This window comes from Silene latifolia, chromosome 5 (genome assembly GCF_048544455.1).
Source record: "Silene latifolia isolate original U9 population chromosome 5, ASM4854445v1, whole genome shotgun sequence".
Classification (NCBI taxonomy): Eukaryota; Viridiplantae; Streptophyta; class Magnoliopsida; order Caryophyllales; family Caryophyllaceae; genus Silene; species Silene latifolia.
Window position 1 is genome coordinate 2239595 of NC_133530.1, and position 16458 is coordinate 2256052.

The 16458-nt window shown below is 36.7% G+C and overlaps 2 protein-coding genes across 2 annotated transcripts; one reads left to right on the forward strand and one right to left on the reverse strand.

Moving 5' to 3' along the window:
- Nucleotides 1-4221: 4221 nt before the first annotated feature.
- On the forward strand, nt 4222-7798 carry LOC141657939 (uncharacterized). The gene is made up of 4 exons (XM_074465331.1): nt 4222-5111; nt 5195-5582; nt 6812-6986; nt 7104-7798. The coding sequence occupies exons 1-4, from the start codon at nt 4222-4224 to the stop codon at nt 7796-7798; spliced, it is 2148 nt and encodes a 715-aa protein (XP_074321432.1).
- A 4061-nt stretch (nt 7799-11859) lies between these two features.
- On the reverse strand, nt 11860-14791 carry LOC141657940 (uncharacterized). Its single transcript, XM_074465332.1, has 3 exons — nt 14544-14791; nt 12323-14181; nt 11860-12062 (listed from the first exon to the last, which is right to left on the reverse strand). The coding sequence occupies exons 1-3, from the start codon at nt 14789-14791 to the stop codon at nt 11860-11862; spliced, it is 2310 nt and encodes a 769-aa protein (XP_074321433.1).
- Between the last annotated feature and the right edge of the window lie 1667 nt (nt 14792-16458).

Below are 16458 nucleotides of genomic sequence, written 5' to 3' on the forward strand. Positions count from 1 at the left end.
TACTTCTCGTATGAACCGTCTTACGAAGTTACGATCTTTAATGAAGACGGGTATTATCTGTTTTAAACTTAAGACGGGTCAAGCTTACTATAAATAAAACAAAGTAAAATACATGGAAAATATCAATAGATTTGTCTTAAAAATGCTCAAGTAGAATAATATTTGCCCTTTAAATCTTGAGACGGATTATCTGTCTTAAGGAAAATTTACTCTTTAGCGAAAATCAAGTCTGATTTCAAAATGTTTTAACATCCAATATTATTGTTATGCTATCCTATACAATACTCTCTATAGATTAGTGTTCTCCTTTAATTGATCGGATTTTTTTTTTCATTAATGGTAATAGGTTTTATATGATCATATTATACCTCCATTTGAGATTTTGAGATCGTAAGGTAATTTCAAAAATATGTGTGGAAACAAGTACAATATCTTAAAGCTTAAGAAATTCTAGAGGTGTAAATATCTTAATGTTTGCGTGGATTGGAGGGAGTAGCATTTTTCTTAACAAATACTCCCTCATATTCTATATATTCTTCCCTATTTCCTAAAACGGATTATTCAGGTTTTCTTTCCCTTTCTTATTTTAGAAACTTTTACTCTTATTTTATTCATTTATCTCTCCTATCACCAAACCCCACCCAACTCTTTTACTCATATTTTATTATTTTCCTTAATATTTTGGCCTCACCATTTCTTATTTAACTCATAATTATTCATCCCTCTCTCCAACTACCAAACCCCACCAAACTTTTTACTCTTATTTTATTCTTCTCCTTAATTCCCGTGCCCACAAACAATGGGAAGAATACATAGAATTGGAGGGAGTATGTAGGTTTGTATCATATCTATATGAACTGAATTAGTTGTTTTAGTTCCCTATTTAAATGGTTTCCACTTGATTATCAACTAGTGATGAATACTACACCAATCAACTACTCCCTCCGTCCCGGTCAATTGTTGTCCTTTCGTTTTGGCACAAAGACCAAGGAATGAGGAAAAGGCCAATAACTAAATGACAAGTGGAATAAATTGAATGAAAATGATCAAATTACTCATCAAGTTGATTCTTAAAATAGAAAGGACAACAAATGACTGAGACACCCAAAAATAGAAAAGGACAACAAATGACCGGGACAGAGGAAGTATTAATTTACAACATTATATAATCCCTCCGTTCAAATTATTTATTTTTCTTTAATTAAAATACTCATATGTCTAACTTCCCAATTGCAATAAGTAATTAATTATGATTAATGAGGTAGTCAACGATAACTTCATATTTTTTTTTTGTCAACTCCCTCTATTCCAGTGAATAGTTTACGTTTGCTTTATTTTATGACGAAGAAGGAAATAATGCAAACGTAAACTATTGACTGAGACAAATAAAGTAAGAAAAAGGGTAGAATACTAGCACGTTCAACCCCATGCACCATGCTACATACCCCCGCCCCTAAATAAGAGAGATTTACCGCGCATGAGAATGAAATCTAATATTTTTCGAAATAGTAAATTGAGAATATTGAACACCATACCATAGCACACTACTAGATAAAAACTCAACAAGATAACTTGAGTTTAGTTTATTACATCATCACAAAAACAAGAAGACATGACACTGAGACACAAGTAAAAAAAACACTCATACACACACAAGTCTACGTAAAATTAAAATAGCACATAAAAGAAAAGACCATTCATAAGCAACCACACACACATTGATATTTTTTTTTGGTTCCAACAAAACGCGCACTTAGTCGCATTCAGCAATCAGCAATCAACAAGTACTACTGGCCCAACCAGAAGGAATGCACCAAGGAATGGCTAGTCGGTATGCTTGAACGCACTCGCAAGTTCCACAACATGCTGCGACGCCTGTCATGCTGCAAGTTTCACCCCTATTCCTGCAAGGAGGCGGGGAGCTGGCGTATCCCATCATCGCGTTGGAGAGGGAATTAGATTGACTTACAGCAGTTACAGGTTCGAGTGTGGTGGCGGCTAACACCACAATAACCAACAACACCACCACCATATTAACTACCTTCATATTTTTTCTTAGTTTGATTGATATTTGTTTATTTGTTTGTGTTGTATAATATGACAAGTTTAAGACTCTTTTATAGGCCATGAGCATGTCAATTCGGTTCGACGAACCGGGGCTAGTGGGAATTAATTACAGTTACAGCACCTTAGTCCAGTGGTAGTGGACTAGTGGTACATTAGTAGTATTATTGTTACAGTTACAGCATCTCTTACTCCTTAGTCCAGTGGCAGTGGACTAGTGGTGCATTACTATTACTTCTTCTGCGGTTCGATTCTTGTGCGTTACATTTTTTATTTATTTTTTGGTCTAAACCATCCGGTAATCCGAACCACATTGGGCGACTAATCCGGATTTCGGGGCGTGTCCAAGGATTACGGTATTTAAACCCCTCCCAATCCGCAAACCTCCCTACCAAGCGCAGCCCCATGCTACCACTGCGCCAACCAACGATTGATACATTTTCTATTTATTAAATACCTTTTTTTTGCTACTTGCCTTCCTTTTGAACGTCACGGCCCTATTCTTTTAGCTTAATTTTAGCTCATTTCACTTCAACCCAACTCTATTTCGTTAAGTTCTATTCAGCTTTAGCCAGTTCAGCTCGACTTCATTCAGTCCAACTCAGCTCCATTCACTTTACTTCAATTCAGCTCATTTCAACCTAAAAGAACGTTGCCGTAGAGGCCTATGGGATTTATTGGTTATTTACTTCATGTTTTCTAAGAATTTAACTTGAATATTAATTTTACTAGTTATAAAAAAACATTACTTTAGTTTAATCATCTTTGTTGGGATCGCTTCCAACTTTCCAAGCAAAAAATTCATTAATTAAGAAAATGCTCATCTGATTTAAAATAAACGCATTTGTTGCAACATTATATGAAGTACTATGAACCTTCATCATCTTGATAGATGTAATGATGAAGATATACTAAGAAACTTGAGAGAATGAATATGAGAGAGAGAGTACAGTAGAGAAGAGAGAATTAAAATTGTATTTCTCAAAAGTGTCTTGTTACAATGAGAGGCTTCCTTTATATATAGGAAGATTATGTAGGTTTAGTCTAACAACCTCTAACCGACTTACAAATATCTCTAACAACCTTGTAGCAACTTTAATATAACTAACTAAGTTTCTAACAACCTTAGTTAGTTCATACCCCCCCTTCAAACTAGACTATATTGTCCTAGGTTGAGTCCAAGCTTGACTGAGAGAGAATAATGCGCTGAAGCACCCAGGGGCTTAGTCATAATATCAGCTAACTGTTGAGAGCTCTTGACATGCTGTGTGAGTAGAAATCCCTCTAGTTGCTTATCTCGAACAAAGTGACAGTCCACATTGAGATGTTTTGTCCTCTCATCTCGAACAAAGTGACAGTCCAAATTTCGGAAAATCTTATGCATTTTTCTCCCCTATATAAACAGCCTTTCATTCTCAGTTTGTGTATCAGAAAAATTTCTCTCTTCTCTCTTTCTTATACTGTTCAAACTCTATCTTAAAATATTTCCCTGAGGTTACTATTGGCAACGTTCTTGGCTGCTCTCATCTGCCTCTTTGCCTACACCAAAGTTGCAGCGGTTGTGTTAATCCTGGGGGTCAAGTGCTACTGAGGTCGTGTGTAGTACGGGGCATTTTTGACTTTAGGACAGTGGCTTATCGTCACGTCACAACCATCCGTTTCTCCAGATAAGATTTTTCTTATTCTATTTACAGTACGTGTATAACAATCTAAAGTCAAAAAATTAAAAAAAAAAAAAAAAAAAAAAAATTTTTTTTTTTTTTTTTTTACTCGCACTACAATATGACGGGAGGAATTCCAATCTCTGTTGCGTCCTTTTCTGCACCTTCACCTATCATTCCTGACATGTCTAAATTCGAGCTTTTCAACGGGAAAAACTATAGAATGTGGTCTGATAGAATCGAATTCTTCCTTGGTCAAATTAAAGTAGACTATACACTTTGGTAATGTCCACTTTGAAAATTCCGGGAGGGATTATGTAGAAGACAACAAAACTTGTAGAGGAATGCTTCTGCATTACATGAGTCCTGCTTTATATACGATTTATGGTAAGTATAAAACAAAGACAAAAGAAATCGGGAAGCTTTACAAACTAAGTATGGATCGGATGATTTTGGAACTAAAAAATATGATTGTAGCCGTTGGTTGAGTTTCAAAATGGCTGACAATTCACCTGTTTTGGATCAAGTTCATGAGTACGAAAACTTGTGCGCGGAAATCACTGCTGAAGGTATGAATATCTGTGAGATTTTTCAAGCAAACTGTTTACTTGACAAGTTACCTCCTTCTTGGCAAAACTATGTCTCTAGCATGAAACATAAGCAAAAAGATTTTACTCTTTTGGAACTTATTTCTCACATCAAAGTTGAGGAGCAAAACCGTATTCAAACAAAAGGAAAATATGTTTTCGAACCCTCCTCTTCAAACGCAAACTTGGTTGAAACCAAAAAGAATTTTTCTAAAAATTCAAAGCATTTCTCAAAGAGTTCTAATCAAGTTCACGGAACAAGAAATAATGCAAATTTTAAAAGAGAATCCAAAAGGGAATTCAAAGGGGATTGTTATACTTGTGGGAAGCCAGGTCACTCATCAAAATTTTGTCCACAAGGTTTTTCACCAAATGGTAAGCGTAAATTTGTTAAATCTCAAGCACATCTGGTTGAATCTGACGATATCATTGCCGCTGTAGTATCTGAGATTAATCTGGTAAGCAATATATCGAATGGGTTGTTGATTGGAGCAACCCGACACATATGCTCCAGTAAAGAGATGTTCAAAGACTACCTTGCCGTATCCACAGGTGAATGTGTTTTTATGGGAAATTCTAGCACCGTGAAAGTCCTAGGAAAGGGTAAGATCTTTCTTAAATTAACTTCAGGCAAAACCATTGAGTTAAACAATGTTTTACATGTTCCTGATATTCGGAGGAATCTGATCTCGGGTGCCTTACTCAACAAAGCTGGGATCAAGCTGACTTTCGAATCTGATAAACTTGTGCTTACAAAAAATGGAAATTTTATTGGAAAAGGATTTTGTAATAGCGGTTTGTTTGTATTAGATCTTGAAACTATTAATAATAATTTCGCATACTGTTTATATTCTTTGAGTCTGTTTCTTTGTGGCATGCTAGACTTGGACATTTGAATGTCGCATCGATTAAAAGACTGAAACAGCAAAATATAATTCCTCAGTTCAGTAGCACCAGTTTTGACAAGTGTGAGGTATGTGTTGAGGCAAAACATGCAAAAACAACCTTCAACAAATGTGTTGACCGCTCTAGCTCTCTTCTTGAGCTAATTCACTCTGACTTGGGTGATTTCAAGTCCATCATGAGTCGTGGAGGTAAGCATTACTATATTACCTTTGTCGATGATTTTTCTAGATACACTAGAGTTTATTTGCTAAGCTCCAAAGATGAAGCCGAGGATAAATTTGTGATATTTAAAACTGAAGTTGAAAATCAGTTAGACCGGAAAATTAAAAGAGTCGAGATCTCGATAGAGGCGGAGAATATGAAGGTAATCCTCGAAAAAATATTGTGAGCTTAACGGCATTATCCATGAGTATACCGCTCCTTTTTCACCCCAACAAAATGGCGTCGCCGAAAGGAAAAACCGATCACTTAAAAATATGATGAACGCCATGCTGATCAGTTCAGGTATGCCTAATAATTTTTGGGGTGAAGCTATTTTATATGCGTGTCATGTCCTAAATCGCGTGCCTCACAAGAAAACTGGTAAGACCCCTTATGAATTATGGAAAGGCTATGTACCTAATCTGAATTATCTCAAAGTGTGGGGGTGTTTAGGGAAAATTGGGATCCCAAATATTCAAAGGACTAAAATCGGACCTAAGACCACGGATGGAATTTTTATTGGTCGTGCTGCAAACAGCGCTGCTTATCGTTTTGTCTTAAAAGACTCATCTGGTTTTGGTCCAATTAAAGAGTCTAGGGATGTTGAATTTTTTGAGCATATTTTTCCTATGAAAGTGAATTTATCACATGTCTCTATCGCATCTCCCTCTCTTGTATCCTTGGGTAATTCGATATCATGAGATAAAAATGCGAGCCTAGAAGAGGTAAACGCGTGAGAACTCCGACGAGTTTTGGACCGAATTTCGCTACTACATGGCTCGTACAACATGGACCTTTGAGTGAACACGAGGTATGTGCTTATGTACTCGAAGAAGACCCCAGAAATTACAAGGAAGCCATGAAATCTATCGATTCTACCTTCTGGTTAGAGGCCATTAATAGCGAGATTGATTCCATCATGAGTAACAATACCCGGATTCGGCGATTTGCCGAGAGGTTGCAAACCTTTGAGCAACAAATGGGTGTTCAAAAAGAAAATGAAATCCGACGGTTCGATCGATAAATATAAAGCCAGGTTGGTAGTTTGTGGAAACCGTCAAACAAAAGGTATTGATTTTTTTGATACTTACTCACCTGTTACAAAAGTGGCTACCATTAGGGCTTTGATTGCACTTGCATCTATCCATAATCTTTTTGTCCATCAAATGGATGTTAAAAGCGCCTTTTTAAATGGTGACTTACATGAAGAAATTTACATGAGTCAACCTTTGAGGGATGTGTGGTTCCGGACGGGAAGACAAAGTGTGTAAACTAATTCGATCTTTGTATGGTTTAAAACAAGCACCAAAACAATGGTATGACAAATTTCATAAAACAATAACATCTGATGGATTTATGGTTAACGATTCTGATGCTTGTGTATATTCTAAGCATATCGGGAATGATTGCGTAATTATATGTTTGTATGTGGACGACATGCTTATTTTTGGTACAAATATGGATGTTGTCAACATTACCAAAAACTTCTTACATTCTCGGTTTGACATGAAAGATTTGGGAGAGGCTGATATAATTCTTGGGATCAAGGTCACAAGGACTCCTACAGGTATGTGTTTGAGTCAGTCTCATTACGTTGAGAAGATTCTAAGAAGGTTCAATCAATTTGATAGCACGCCTCTTCATACTCCTTACGATTCAGGTGTCCATTTGTGCAAAAATCCAGGTAATAGTGTATCTCAAGAGGAATATGCTAAAATCATTGGTAGTGTTATGTTTTTGATGAATTGCACTAGACCTGACATCGCATATACCGTTAGTAGATTGAGTCGATATACTCATAATCCTGGTAAGGACCACTGGAATGCCTTGATTCGTTTATTGGGATATTTGAAAGGTACCATGGATTGGGGTCTACACTATTCTAGGACACCTAGTGTCCTAGAAGGGTATTGTGATGCTAATTGGGTGTCAGGAAATGATGAGATTCACTCTACTAGCGGTTATATTTTTACTCTAGCCTCTGGAGCCATATCATGGAAGTCATGTAAACAAACATGTCTTGCTAAATCTACCATGGAATCTGAATTTATTGCTTTAGCTTTGGCAGGAGAGGAAGCTGAATGGCTGAGAAGTCTTTTGGCGGATATTCCGTTGTGGGGGAAACCGACTCCGTCAGTATCCATGCACTGCGATTCACAAGCTGCTATAGGAGTAGCCAACAATCAAGCCTACAATGGAAAGAAAAGGCATATTCGTCTAAGACATGGAATTGTGAGAAACCTGATCAGAGACAATGTGATTTCATTGGAATACGTACGTTCAGAGAGGAATATTGCGGATCCTCTCACCAAAGGCCTTTGTAAAAAATTAGTGCTGGAGTCGGCACTAGGAATGGGTTTAAAACCTGTAAAGGGGTGAATTGTGATGGATACCCGTCTTAGTTCATCTAAGTTCAACGGGTCAAACTAAGTCACAAGGAACTCGAGATGTAATACTACTACCATTCCTATTTAATAAAGTGATGTGGTATTATTTTATATGTACATTTATTGTACTCACGGATATATTATCATTGTGGAAGGTTGAGCATTAGCTCTTAATGAGTTCATAGTCCTTATGGATGGTTTGCGACAAACCTGATGAACTCACCTATGTGAATGTGGGGGTTCTCGCCCTAACCCTAAAAAGGTTCTTCAGGTTTTGAACTTTTTTGAGACATTCATCAAAATAACCAGGAACTAAGTGAGGGGCACTTGACAAGCTCAAGTAACATTTGTTCTTAAATCTTAAAAGTTCGTGATGAGTTCATGGATTATGCGAGTTCTAGCCCTGATTTGGGATTAGCAAGTGCGCAAAATTCTCTTACCAACTCCATGTACTGGTTAAAGGCTTAGTCCACCAAAGTGGCGGTTTGAGAAAATTTGTATGACACTGGATGTTGGTTAAAGTCCACAAGACACCAACATCTAAACGTTAAATCCCCGTTGCCTGTATTACCTCAATCTTATTTTTCTTCTTCTTTCTTTTTATCGCCATTGTGGGGGATTGTTGGAATAATGGCTCAAAAAGTCCTTTGCCTTATTTTGAAAAAACTAGCTAAGTTTTTTTCTCTTGTCCCACATTGGAAAAATTAAACAAGTTTGTTGGGTTTATAATGTTCTTCTCTACCTTCTTGTTTGAACTTGTGTTTAGACCTTTTGTGGAGGTTGACAAGTTCGGGCTGGGCCACACACGCGCGCGCGCGCGCGCCTCGCCTCGCCACGCCGGGCTCGGGCTCTGGGCCCTGGGCCCTGGGTAGAGCACCTGCGGTGCGAGCTATCAGCTCCTTTTAATTTTTTGGAACATTATTTTTTTCTGTTTTCAAAGGATCGATTCCCAAGACTGATTGGAACAGTCTACGGAATTGACTGCTACGGTCTACCAAACTGATTGTCGTTAATTCTTAAGTTTTATAGTTTCTGAACAAATTTCGGAAAATCTTATGCATTTTTCTCCCCTATATAAACAGCCTTTCATTCTCAGTTTGTGTATCAGAAAAATTTCTCTCTTCTCTCTTTCTTATACTGTTCAAACTCTATCTTAAAATATTTCCCTGAGGTTACTATTGGCAACGTTCTTGGCTGCTCTCATCTGCCTCTTTGCCTACACCAAAGTTGCAGCGGTTGTGTTAATCCTGGGGGTCAAGTGCTACTGAGGCCGTGTGTAGTACGGGGCATTTTTGACTTTAGGACAGTGGCTTATCGTCACGTCACAACCATCCGTTTCTCCAGATAAGATTTTTCTTATTCTATTTACAGTACGTGTATAACATGGTACATTAGTAGTATTATTGTTACAGTTACAGCATCTCTTACTCCTTAGTCCAGTGGCAGTGGACTAGTGGTGCATTACTATTACTTCTTCTGCGGTTCGATTCTTGTGCGTTACATTTTTTATTTATTTTTTGGTCTAAACCATCCGGTAATCCGAACCACATTGGGCGACTAATCCGGATTTCGGGGTGTGTCCAAGGATTACAGTATTTAAACCCCTCCCAATCCGCAAACCTCCCTACCAAGCGCAGCCCCATGCTACCACTGCGCCAACCAACGATTGATACATTTTCTATTTATTAAATACCTTTTTTTTGCTACTTGCCTTCCTTTTGAACGTCACGGCCCTATTCTTTTAGCTTAATTTTAGCTCATTTCACTTCAACCCAACTCTATTTCGTTAAGTTCTATTCAGCTTTATCCAGTTCAGCTCGACTTCATTCAGTCCAACTCAGCTCCATTCACTTTACTTCAATTCAGCTCATTTCAACCTAAAAGAACGTTGCCGTAGAGGCCTATGGGATTTATTGGTTATTTACTTCATGTTTTCTAAGAATTTAACTTGAATATTAATTTTACTAGTTATAAAAAAACATTACTTTAGTTTAATCATCTTTGTTGGGATCGCTTCCAACTTTCCAAGCAAAAAATTCATTAATTAAGAAAATGCTCATCTGATTTAAAATAAACGCATTTGTTGCAACATTATATGAAGTACTATGAACCTTCATCATCTTGATAGATGTAATGATGAAGATATACTAAGAAACTTGAGAGAATGAATATGAGAGAGAGAGTACAGTAGAGAAGAGAGAATTAAAATTGTATTTCTCAAAAGTGTCTTGTTACAATGAGAGGCTTCCTTTATATATAGGAAGATTATGTAGGTTTAGTCTAACAACCTCTAACCGACTTACAAATATCTCTAACAACCTTGTAGCAACTTTAATATAACTAACTAAGTTTCTAACAACCTTAGTTAGTTCATACCCCCCCTTCAAACTAGACTATATTGTCCTAGGTTGAGTCCAAGCTTGATCGAGAGAGAATAATGCTTATTTGAAGCACCCAGGGGCTTAGTCATAATATCAGCTAACTGTTGAGAGCTCTTGACATGCTGTGTGAGTAGAAATCCCTCTAGTTGCTTATCTCGAACAAAGTGACAGTCCACATTAAGATGTTTTGTCCTCTCATGGAAAACCGAATTGCGTGCAATGTGTTCTGCAGCAGTGCTGTCACAATGGAGGGGAATAGGAAGCTTGACTGACACTCGTAACTCTTGCAAAATGTTCACCAACCAGACAAGTTCAGCAGTTGTGTAGGACATGCTCCGTATTAAACCTGCTGAACTCTTACTTACTGTTTTCTGTTTCTTAGTCTTCCAACTAATGAGTGAACTCCCCAAAAATATACAGTTACCACTGAGAGAACGACTAGAGAATGCACAAGTCGCCCAATCAGCATCAGTGTAAGCTCTAACAGTAAAAGAGGATTGTGCAGAGTAGAACAGACCAACATTAACAGTCTGCTTCAGGTACCTTAGAACATGATATGCAGCATTGAGATGAGTGTCCCTAGGCTGACTCAGAAACTGACTCAGGTGCTGTACACTGTAGGAGAGATCAGGCCTTGTCATGTTAAGATATAGCAGTTTACCAACTAAACTTCTATAAATTTCAGGTTCAGGAAGTATATTTCCTGCATCAGTGGACAGTTTAAGTCCTTTCTGCATTGGAAAACTTGCAGTATTACAGTTCTCCATGTTTGTCTCTTTTAAAATGTCAAGGATGTACTTCCTTTGATTCAGGACAATGCCCTTCTCATTTCGTGCAATCTCTAATCCCAGAAAATATCTTGCTTGACCAAGATCCTTAATGGTAAATTTAGAATGTAAACTATCCTTTAATGCTTGTATCCCTTCAGAACTATTACCAGAAAGCAATACATCATCAACATAAATCAATGCAATAACAAAACTTCCAGTTATGGCATCATGCTTGGTAAATAGAGAATAATCATACTTTGACTGAGTAAATCCTAAACTGACCAAAAACTTACAAAGTTCCTGGTTCCATTGCCTTGAAGCCTGTTTAAGACCATATAATGACCTAACAAGCCTGCAAACCATGCCTTTCTTGGTTTTATAACCTTGTGGGGGTTTCATATAAACCTCCTCTTCAATAAAACCATGTAAAAAAGCATTATTTATATCTAATTGGTGCAAAGGCCAATTCTGAATTGAGGCTACAGCTAACAATGTTCTAACAGTAGCAAATTTGACAACTGGGGAGAAGGTGTGTTTATAATCCTTCCCTTCTACCTGGTTATAACCTTTAGCTACTAACCTAGCCTTGAACCTCTCAACAGTACCATCTGAGTTATATTTTATCTTGTAAACCCACTTACTACCTATAGCTTGCTTATTAGGTGGCAAAGCAGTGAGTTCCCAAGTTTGATTATCCTCAAGAGCTTTTAACTCCTGTTCCATGGCTATAACCCACCTAGGATCAGTAGATGCTTCTTTAAAAGAAGTTGGTTCAGTCTCAGTCAAGACATTACACAAAGACCTGACATATTCTTTATCAAATCCACTTATGTTATCTAAAACCTGAACATGTAAAGCATTAGGATGCTGTAAGGAGGGAGGTAATGGACAGTGAAAACCCTTCATTCTAGATGAAGCAAACTTTGTCCTAACAGGTCTCCTGGCAGCAGAATCATTGCGCTGACTTGATGTTGATTACCTGATGTAGATGGAATAGCATCAGGTGTAACCACTTGTGAATCTTGCAAGTTTTCAGGAATAGTATCTTCTAAATTTTGTGGAGGATCAGAAACTCCAACAGAAGCAATTGTGTCACTGAAAGTAACTGATTGATCATTATTTTGGTTTGGACCATTGACAAATCAGTGGCTGTGTTGTTCCTTGTTGTAATAGGATCATTTAAGCCATCTGAATGCAGGTCTACCAGTGTAAACTGATCATTTGGTAGTAAATCAATATTATTTTTATAAGGAAAATAATCCTCTTTAAATATTACATCCCTGCTTGTAAATAAGACATGTTTTTCTAAATCATAGACCTTATAACCCTTCTGATCAAAGGGATAGCCCAGAAAAACACACTTACATGCTCTAGGTTGAAATTTATCAGAAGAAGCTTTAGTAGCAAAGCAAAGGGAACCAAAAACTTTTAACTCATCATACTGAGGTGCTTCACCAAAAAGTACCTCATATGGTGATTTCCAATTAAGCAACTTAGTTGGCATTTTATTTATCATGTAAGTAGCAGTTAATAAGCATTCAGACCAAAATTTCAGTGGAACATTGGACTGAAACTTAAGAGCTCGAGCTGTTTCTAGAAGATGCCTGTGTTTTCTTTCTACACGGCCATTTTGTTGAGGCCTACCAGCTATACTTCTCTGGTGTTTAATGCCTTTTGTCTTAAAGAAATCCTCACATTGTTTCTGAAAAATTTCTGTACCATTGTCAGACCTAACAATCTTAATTTGAGCAGCAAACTGATTCTCAACATATGCTACAAAGCTCTTAATCAAACCAGGAACCTGTGTCTTATTTTGTAATAGAAAAACCCAAGTGTTCCTAGAGTAATCATCTAGGACAGTAAGAAATGATCTTGCCCCTGTACTAGATTGAATCCTATATGGACCCCAAACATCAATATGTATCAAATCAAAGCATTTCTTTGCATGTGAAGTACTTCTATTAAAAGGAAGAACATAATGCTTGGCCAAAATACAAGTTTCACAAAAGATATTCTTTATTCCATTGAGTTTAATACAAGGTACATGTTGTAGCTTCTCTAATGAAGAATGACCAAATCTAGCATGAATCAAGGAAAGATTACATTTATTATCAGCTGAAGTATTCTCAGATGAAAGAAAAACTGTAGATACATTGCTATGAGGTACAGAACTATGAGATACAGGAATTACAACTTTAGAGTTGATATTAATCTTATACAAATCGCCTGTTCTCTGAGCAACAGCAACAATGGATTTATTTGAAGGGACCTGAAATAAGCATTTAGAGGATAAGAAACAAACAAGTAAACCAGTAGATGAGACTAATTTACCAACAGATAACAAGTTTTGCCTAAAATCAGGGATATAAAGCACATTCTGAAGCATAATACTTCCAGTGAAATATACTTGACCTGTTTTAAACACTTGTTTCAGTGTTCCATCAGGTAAGGCCACATATATAGGTTTGACTAAGGTCTTAACATTGTGTAACAAAGGATACTGAAATGTAATATGTTCAGAAGCACCAGTGTCTACTATCCAAGATGAAGAATGAGTAATACGAGCTTTAGATTGTACAGGAATGGAAATATGATCAGAAACCATACCTGCAAAATTGACAGCAGAATGCAGAGAGGTATTCTCACCGGAATATGCCTTAGAAACTTGCTGCATAACAAAATTGATTATGCCTTGAACCATATCAGAAGGAACATTAGCTGGCATCCCTGGATAATGAACCGCTTGAGTATAAGGAACAATGCTATCAACAGGAGAAAGATCAACATACTCTTCATCTTGATCATGATGAGAAACCAAGACATTGTTGGCAGTAGGTGCACAAGACTCAGCAAGCTTGCCTTTCCCTTTCTTGAAAGCTCTATATTTGTAGCATCTCTCAATTATATGACCTTTAATATTGCAAAAAGTGCAAGTCTTGAGACGATGACAATCAGCAATAACATGACCAGGCTTGGTACAATGCTCACAAACAGAATCGAACCAGGAGTCGCAAAGATCATCTTTAACCCTTTTGGAAGGTTGTCCTTGAAGACTCGATTCTTTGATCCTCTTTTTAGAGACAAAAGAAGCAGATTCCACAGAGAATTCATTAACAGAATCATTAATGACCTTTTGCTTCTCAATCTTTTGTAACAAACCCAATGTCCTGTTGATTGAAGGCAAAGGATCCATGGAAAGAACTGTAGTTTGAACTTGCTCATAGCTGGAATTTAACCCCATTAGCAAATTGAATGAGCTTAGCATGTGTCTCCCTATCCAAGATCCTCTTGGTGTTTCGAGGTGCATTTGGACATAACACCACAGACACACATTGGAACAGGATCCATTTGATCAATGCTTTCCCAAAGATTCTTCATACGATCGTAATACTCAATCAATGGAAGGTTTTCTTGCTTAGCATTAATAAGATCCTTCTTGACTCATACAACTCAAGAACATTTAGTTGACCATAACGTTCAACTATATCTCGACCATAAATTCTTAGTCAAGCCGCATCATCGAAGATTTTCACGAAGACTTGGAACAATGGAATGAAGAATCCATCGCAGAACCAAAAGATCACACCTGATCCATTGATTGTAAGTCTTGTCATTCTTCTCAGGCATTGAACATTCACCAGTAATGAAGCCAGACTTGTTTTTGGACAACAAAGCTTGGACAACATCTCGTTGCCACTGCAAGAAGTTTGTTCCATCAAACAGTACATCAGTGAGCTTCAAATTGGGTTGATCATTCTGAGTAAGAAAAAGTGGATCATCAAATGGCGAGTACTGATCAGAGGTTTGATCAGAGGTAGGAATAGATTCAGGCATGATGTGATTTAGAAAGAAAAAGGAACAAGTTTTGTAAAGAAAAGAAACAAAAAAGGATTGAATTTGTGCGGAAGCAGAATTGTTTGATCAAGATCGTAATCTAAGTAACTGATACCATATGAACCTTCATCATCTTGATAGATGTAATGATGAAGATATACTAAGAAACTTGAGAGAATGAATATGAGAGAGAGAGTACAGTAGAGAAGAGAGAATTAAAATTGTATTTCTCAAAAGTGTCTTGTTACAATGAGAGGCTTCCTTTATATATAGGAAGATTATGTAGGTTTAGTCTAACAACCTCTAACCGACTTACAAATATCTCTAACAACCTTATAACAACTTTAATATAACTAAGTTTCTAACAACCTTAGTTAGTTCATAAGTACTATTTATTATACATTTACAATACTCCCTCCATTTTTCCATTTAACAATATTTTTTATAAAGTTTCTCACATAAAAAATACTCCCTCCTATTCTATATTTTCTTCCCTATTTCTTTATTCGGTTATTCGAGTTTTCTTCCCTATTTCTTTTTTTGGAATGATTTGTGTGACCCAAATTCAATGGTATGTGGGGGAGTGTGTTTTGTGTGGTCCAAATTCATTTTCTTATTTTTTGTGTAAAAAGGAAAGAGGAAGAAAATATAGAATAGGAGGGAGTAGGTGGTTTTAAGTGAAGATGTAATGTCAATGCTCTATAGATTCTAAGTCAACATATACGCACATATCATTAAATTAATAATATTGGAAATTTTTAAAACTATATCGTATATAAATATCAAGGATTCGCATATTATACCGATTTATCGTACTGATCTTGAAAAAATCTTTAGCAATTATAATAAAGGGCCTCTTAATTATATTTGGAACATGGCCTTCAGTTTCACTGGTCGTCCCTGACGGCCAGTCACTAAGCAGCCAACTCCCAATAAAATTACATATTTATACGATCATAAATTCTTATTTCAATGTCCATTTTATCTGAAATAATAAGACCGAATTTTGTAAACATTTTATAGTTAAATGTAACCACAATGATCCAACCAATTTTACAGTTTATGATAACTTATTTTCTATAAGTGCTCACATTTAACAGTAAAATGATTACATAATCCCGTCTTATTATTTCAGACGGCAAGTTCTCTCTGAGAGAGGCCGACTCTTATACGATAAGTATTTCAGAAGTTTTTATGATAGCAGAAAAATAACTCACGTGCAAACTGATAAACGCGATTCTTACGGGTCCTGGTCACGCACAATACTTCATTGCTTGCTGCTTAGTGAGTCAAACGCACGTACACGCATGTGTTTTGCTTCGTTTTCAATGCTTTTCATGTACTCCGTACTTGTTTCTATTATAGCTTGAGTAATGGCATTGGTGACTTTCCTTGCGGGGATTTGAAGTCTCGAGTTAATAGCAAGACTTTTCTTACTTAAATGGTTTAATCATCACTTTCGCGTTTTTGTTTTGTTTTGTTTTAATTAGTATATTTAGACTTAATAGCGAGACTTTCCTTCTTTAGGGTTCGATCGTTACTATCATTTTCTATAACTTATTTATTGCATTAATGTTAAGGGTTTTTCTAACGTGTGTCCTTAGGACACACATTAGTAATGTAAATGTGGTAAGATTTGTAAGAAATTCTCACTAATTATGGTAAAA

Coding starts and splice junctions, on each gene's coding strand:
- LOC141657939 (XM_074465331.1), top strand. CDS start 4,222: ATGGCTGACAATTCACCTGTTTTGGATCAAGTTCATGAGTACGAAAAC. Junction 5,583..6,811: donor TAGAGGCGGAGAATATGAAG/GTAATCCTCGAA, acceptor GTATATTCTAAG/CATATCGGGAATGATTGCGT. Junction 6,987..7,103: donor GGTCACAAGGACTCCTACAG/GTATGTGTTTGA, acceptor GCAAAAATCCAG/GTAATAGTGTATCTCAAGAG.
- LOC141657940 (XM_074465332.1), bottom strand. CDS start 14,791: ATGCCTGAATCTATTCCTACCTCTGATCAAACCTCTGATCAGTACTCG. Junction 14,182..14,543: donor ACTTACAATCAATGGATCAG/GTGTGATCTTTT, acceptor GTTAAATTCCAG/CTATGAGCAAGTTCAAACTA. Junction 12,063..12,322: donor TAAATTTCAACCTAGAGCAT/GTAAGTGTGTTT, acceptor ATGATCAATCAG/TTACTTTCAGTGACACAATT.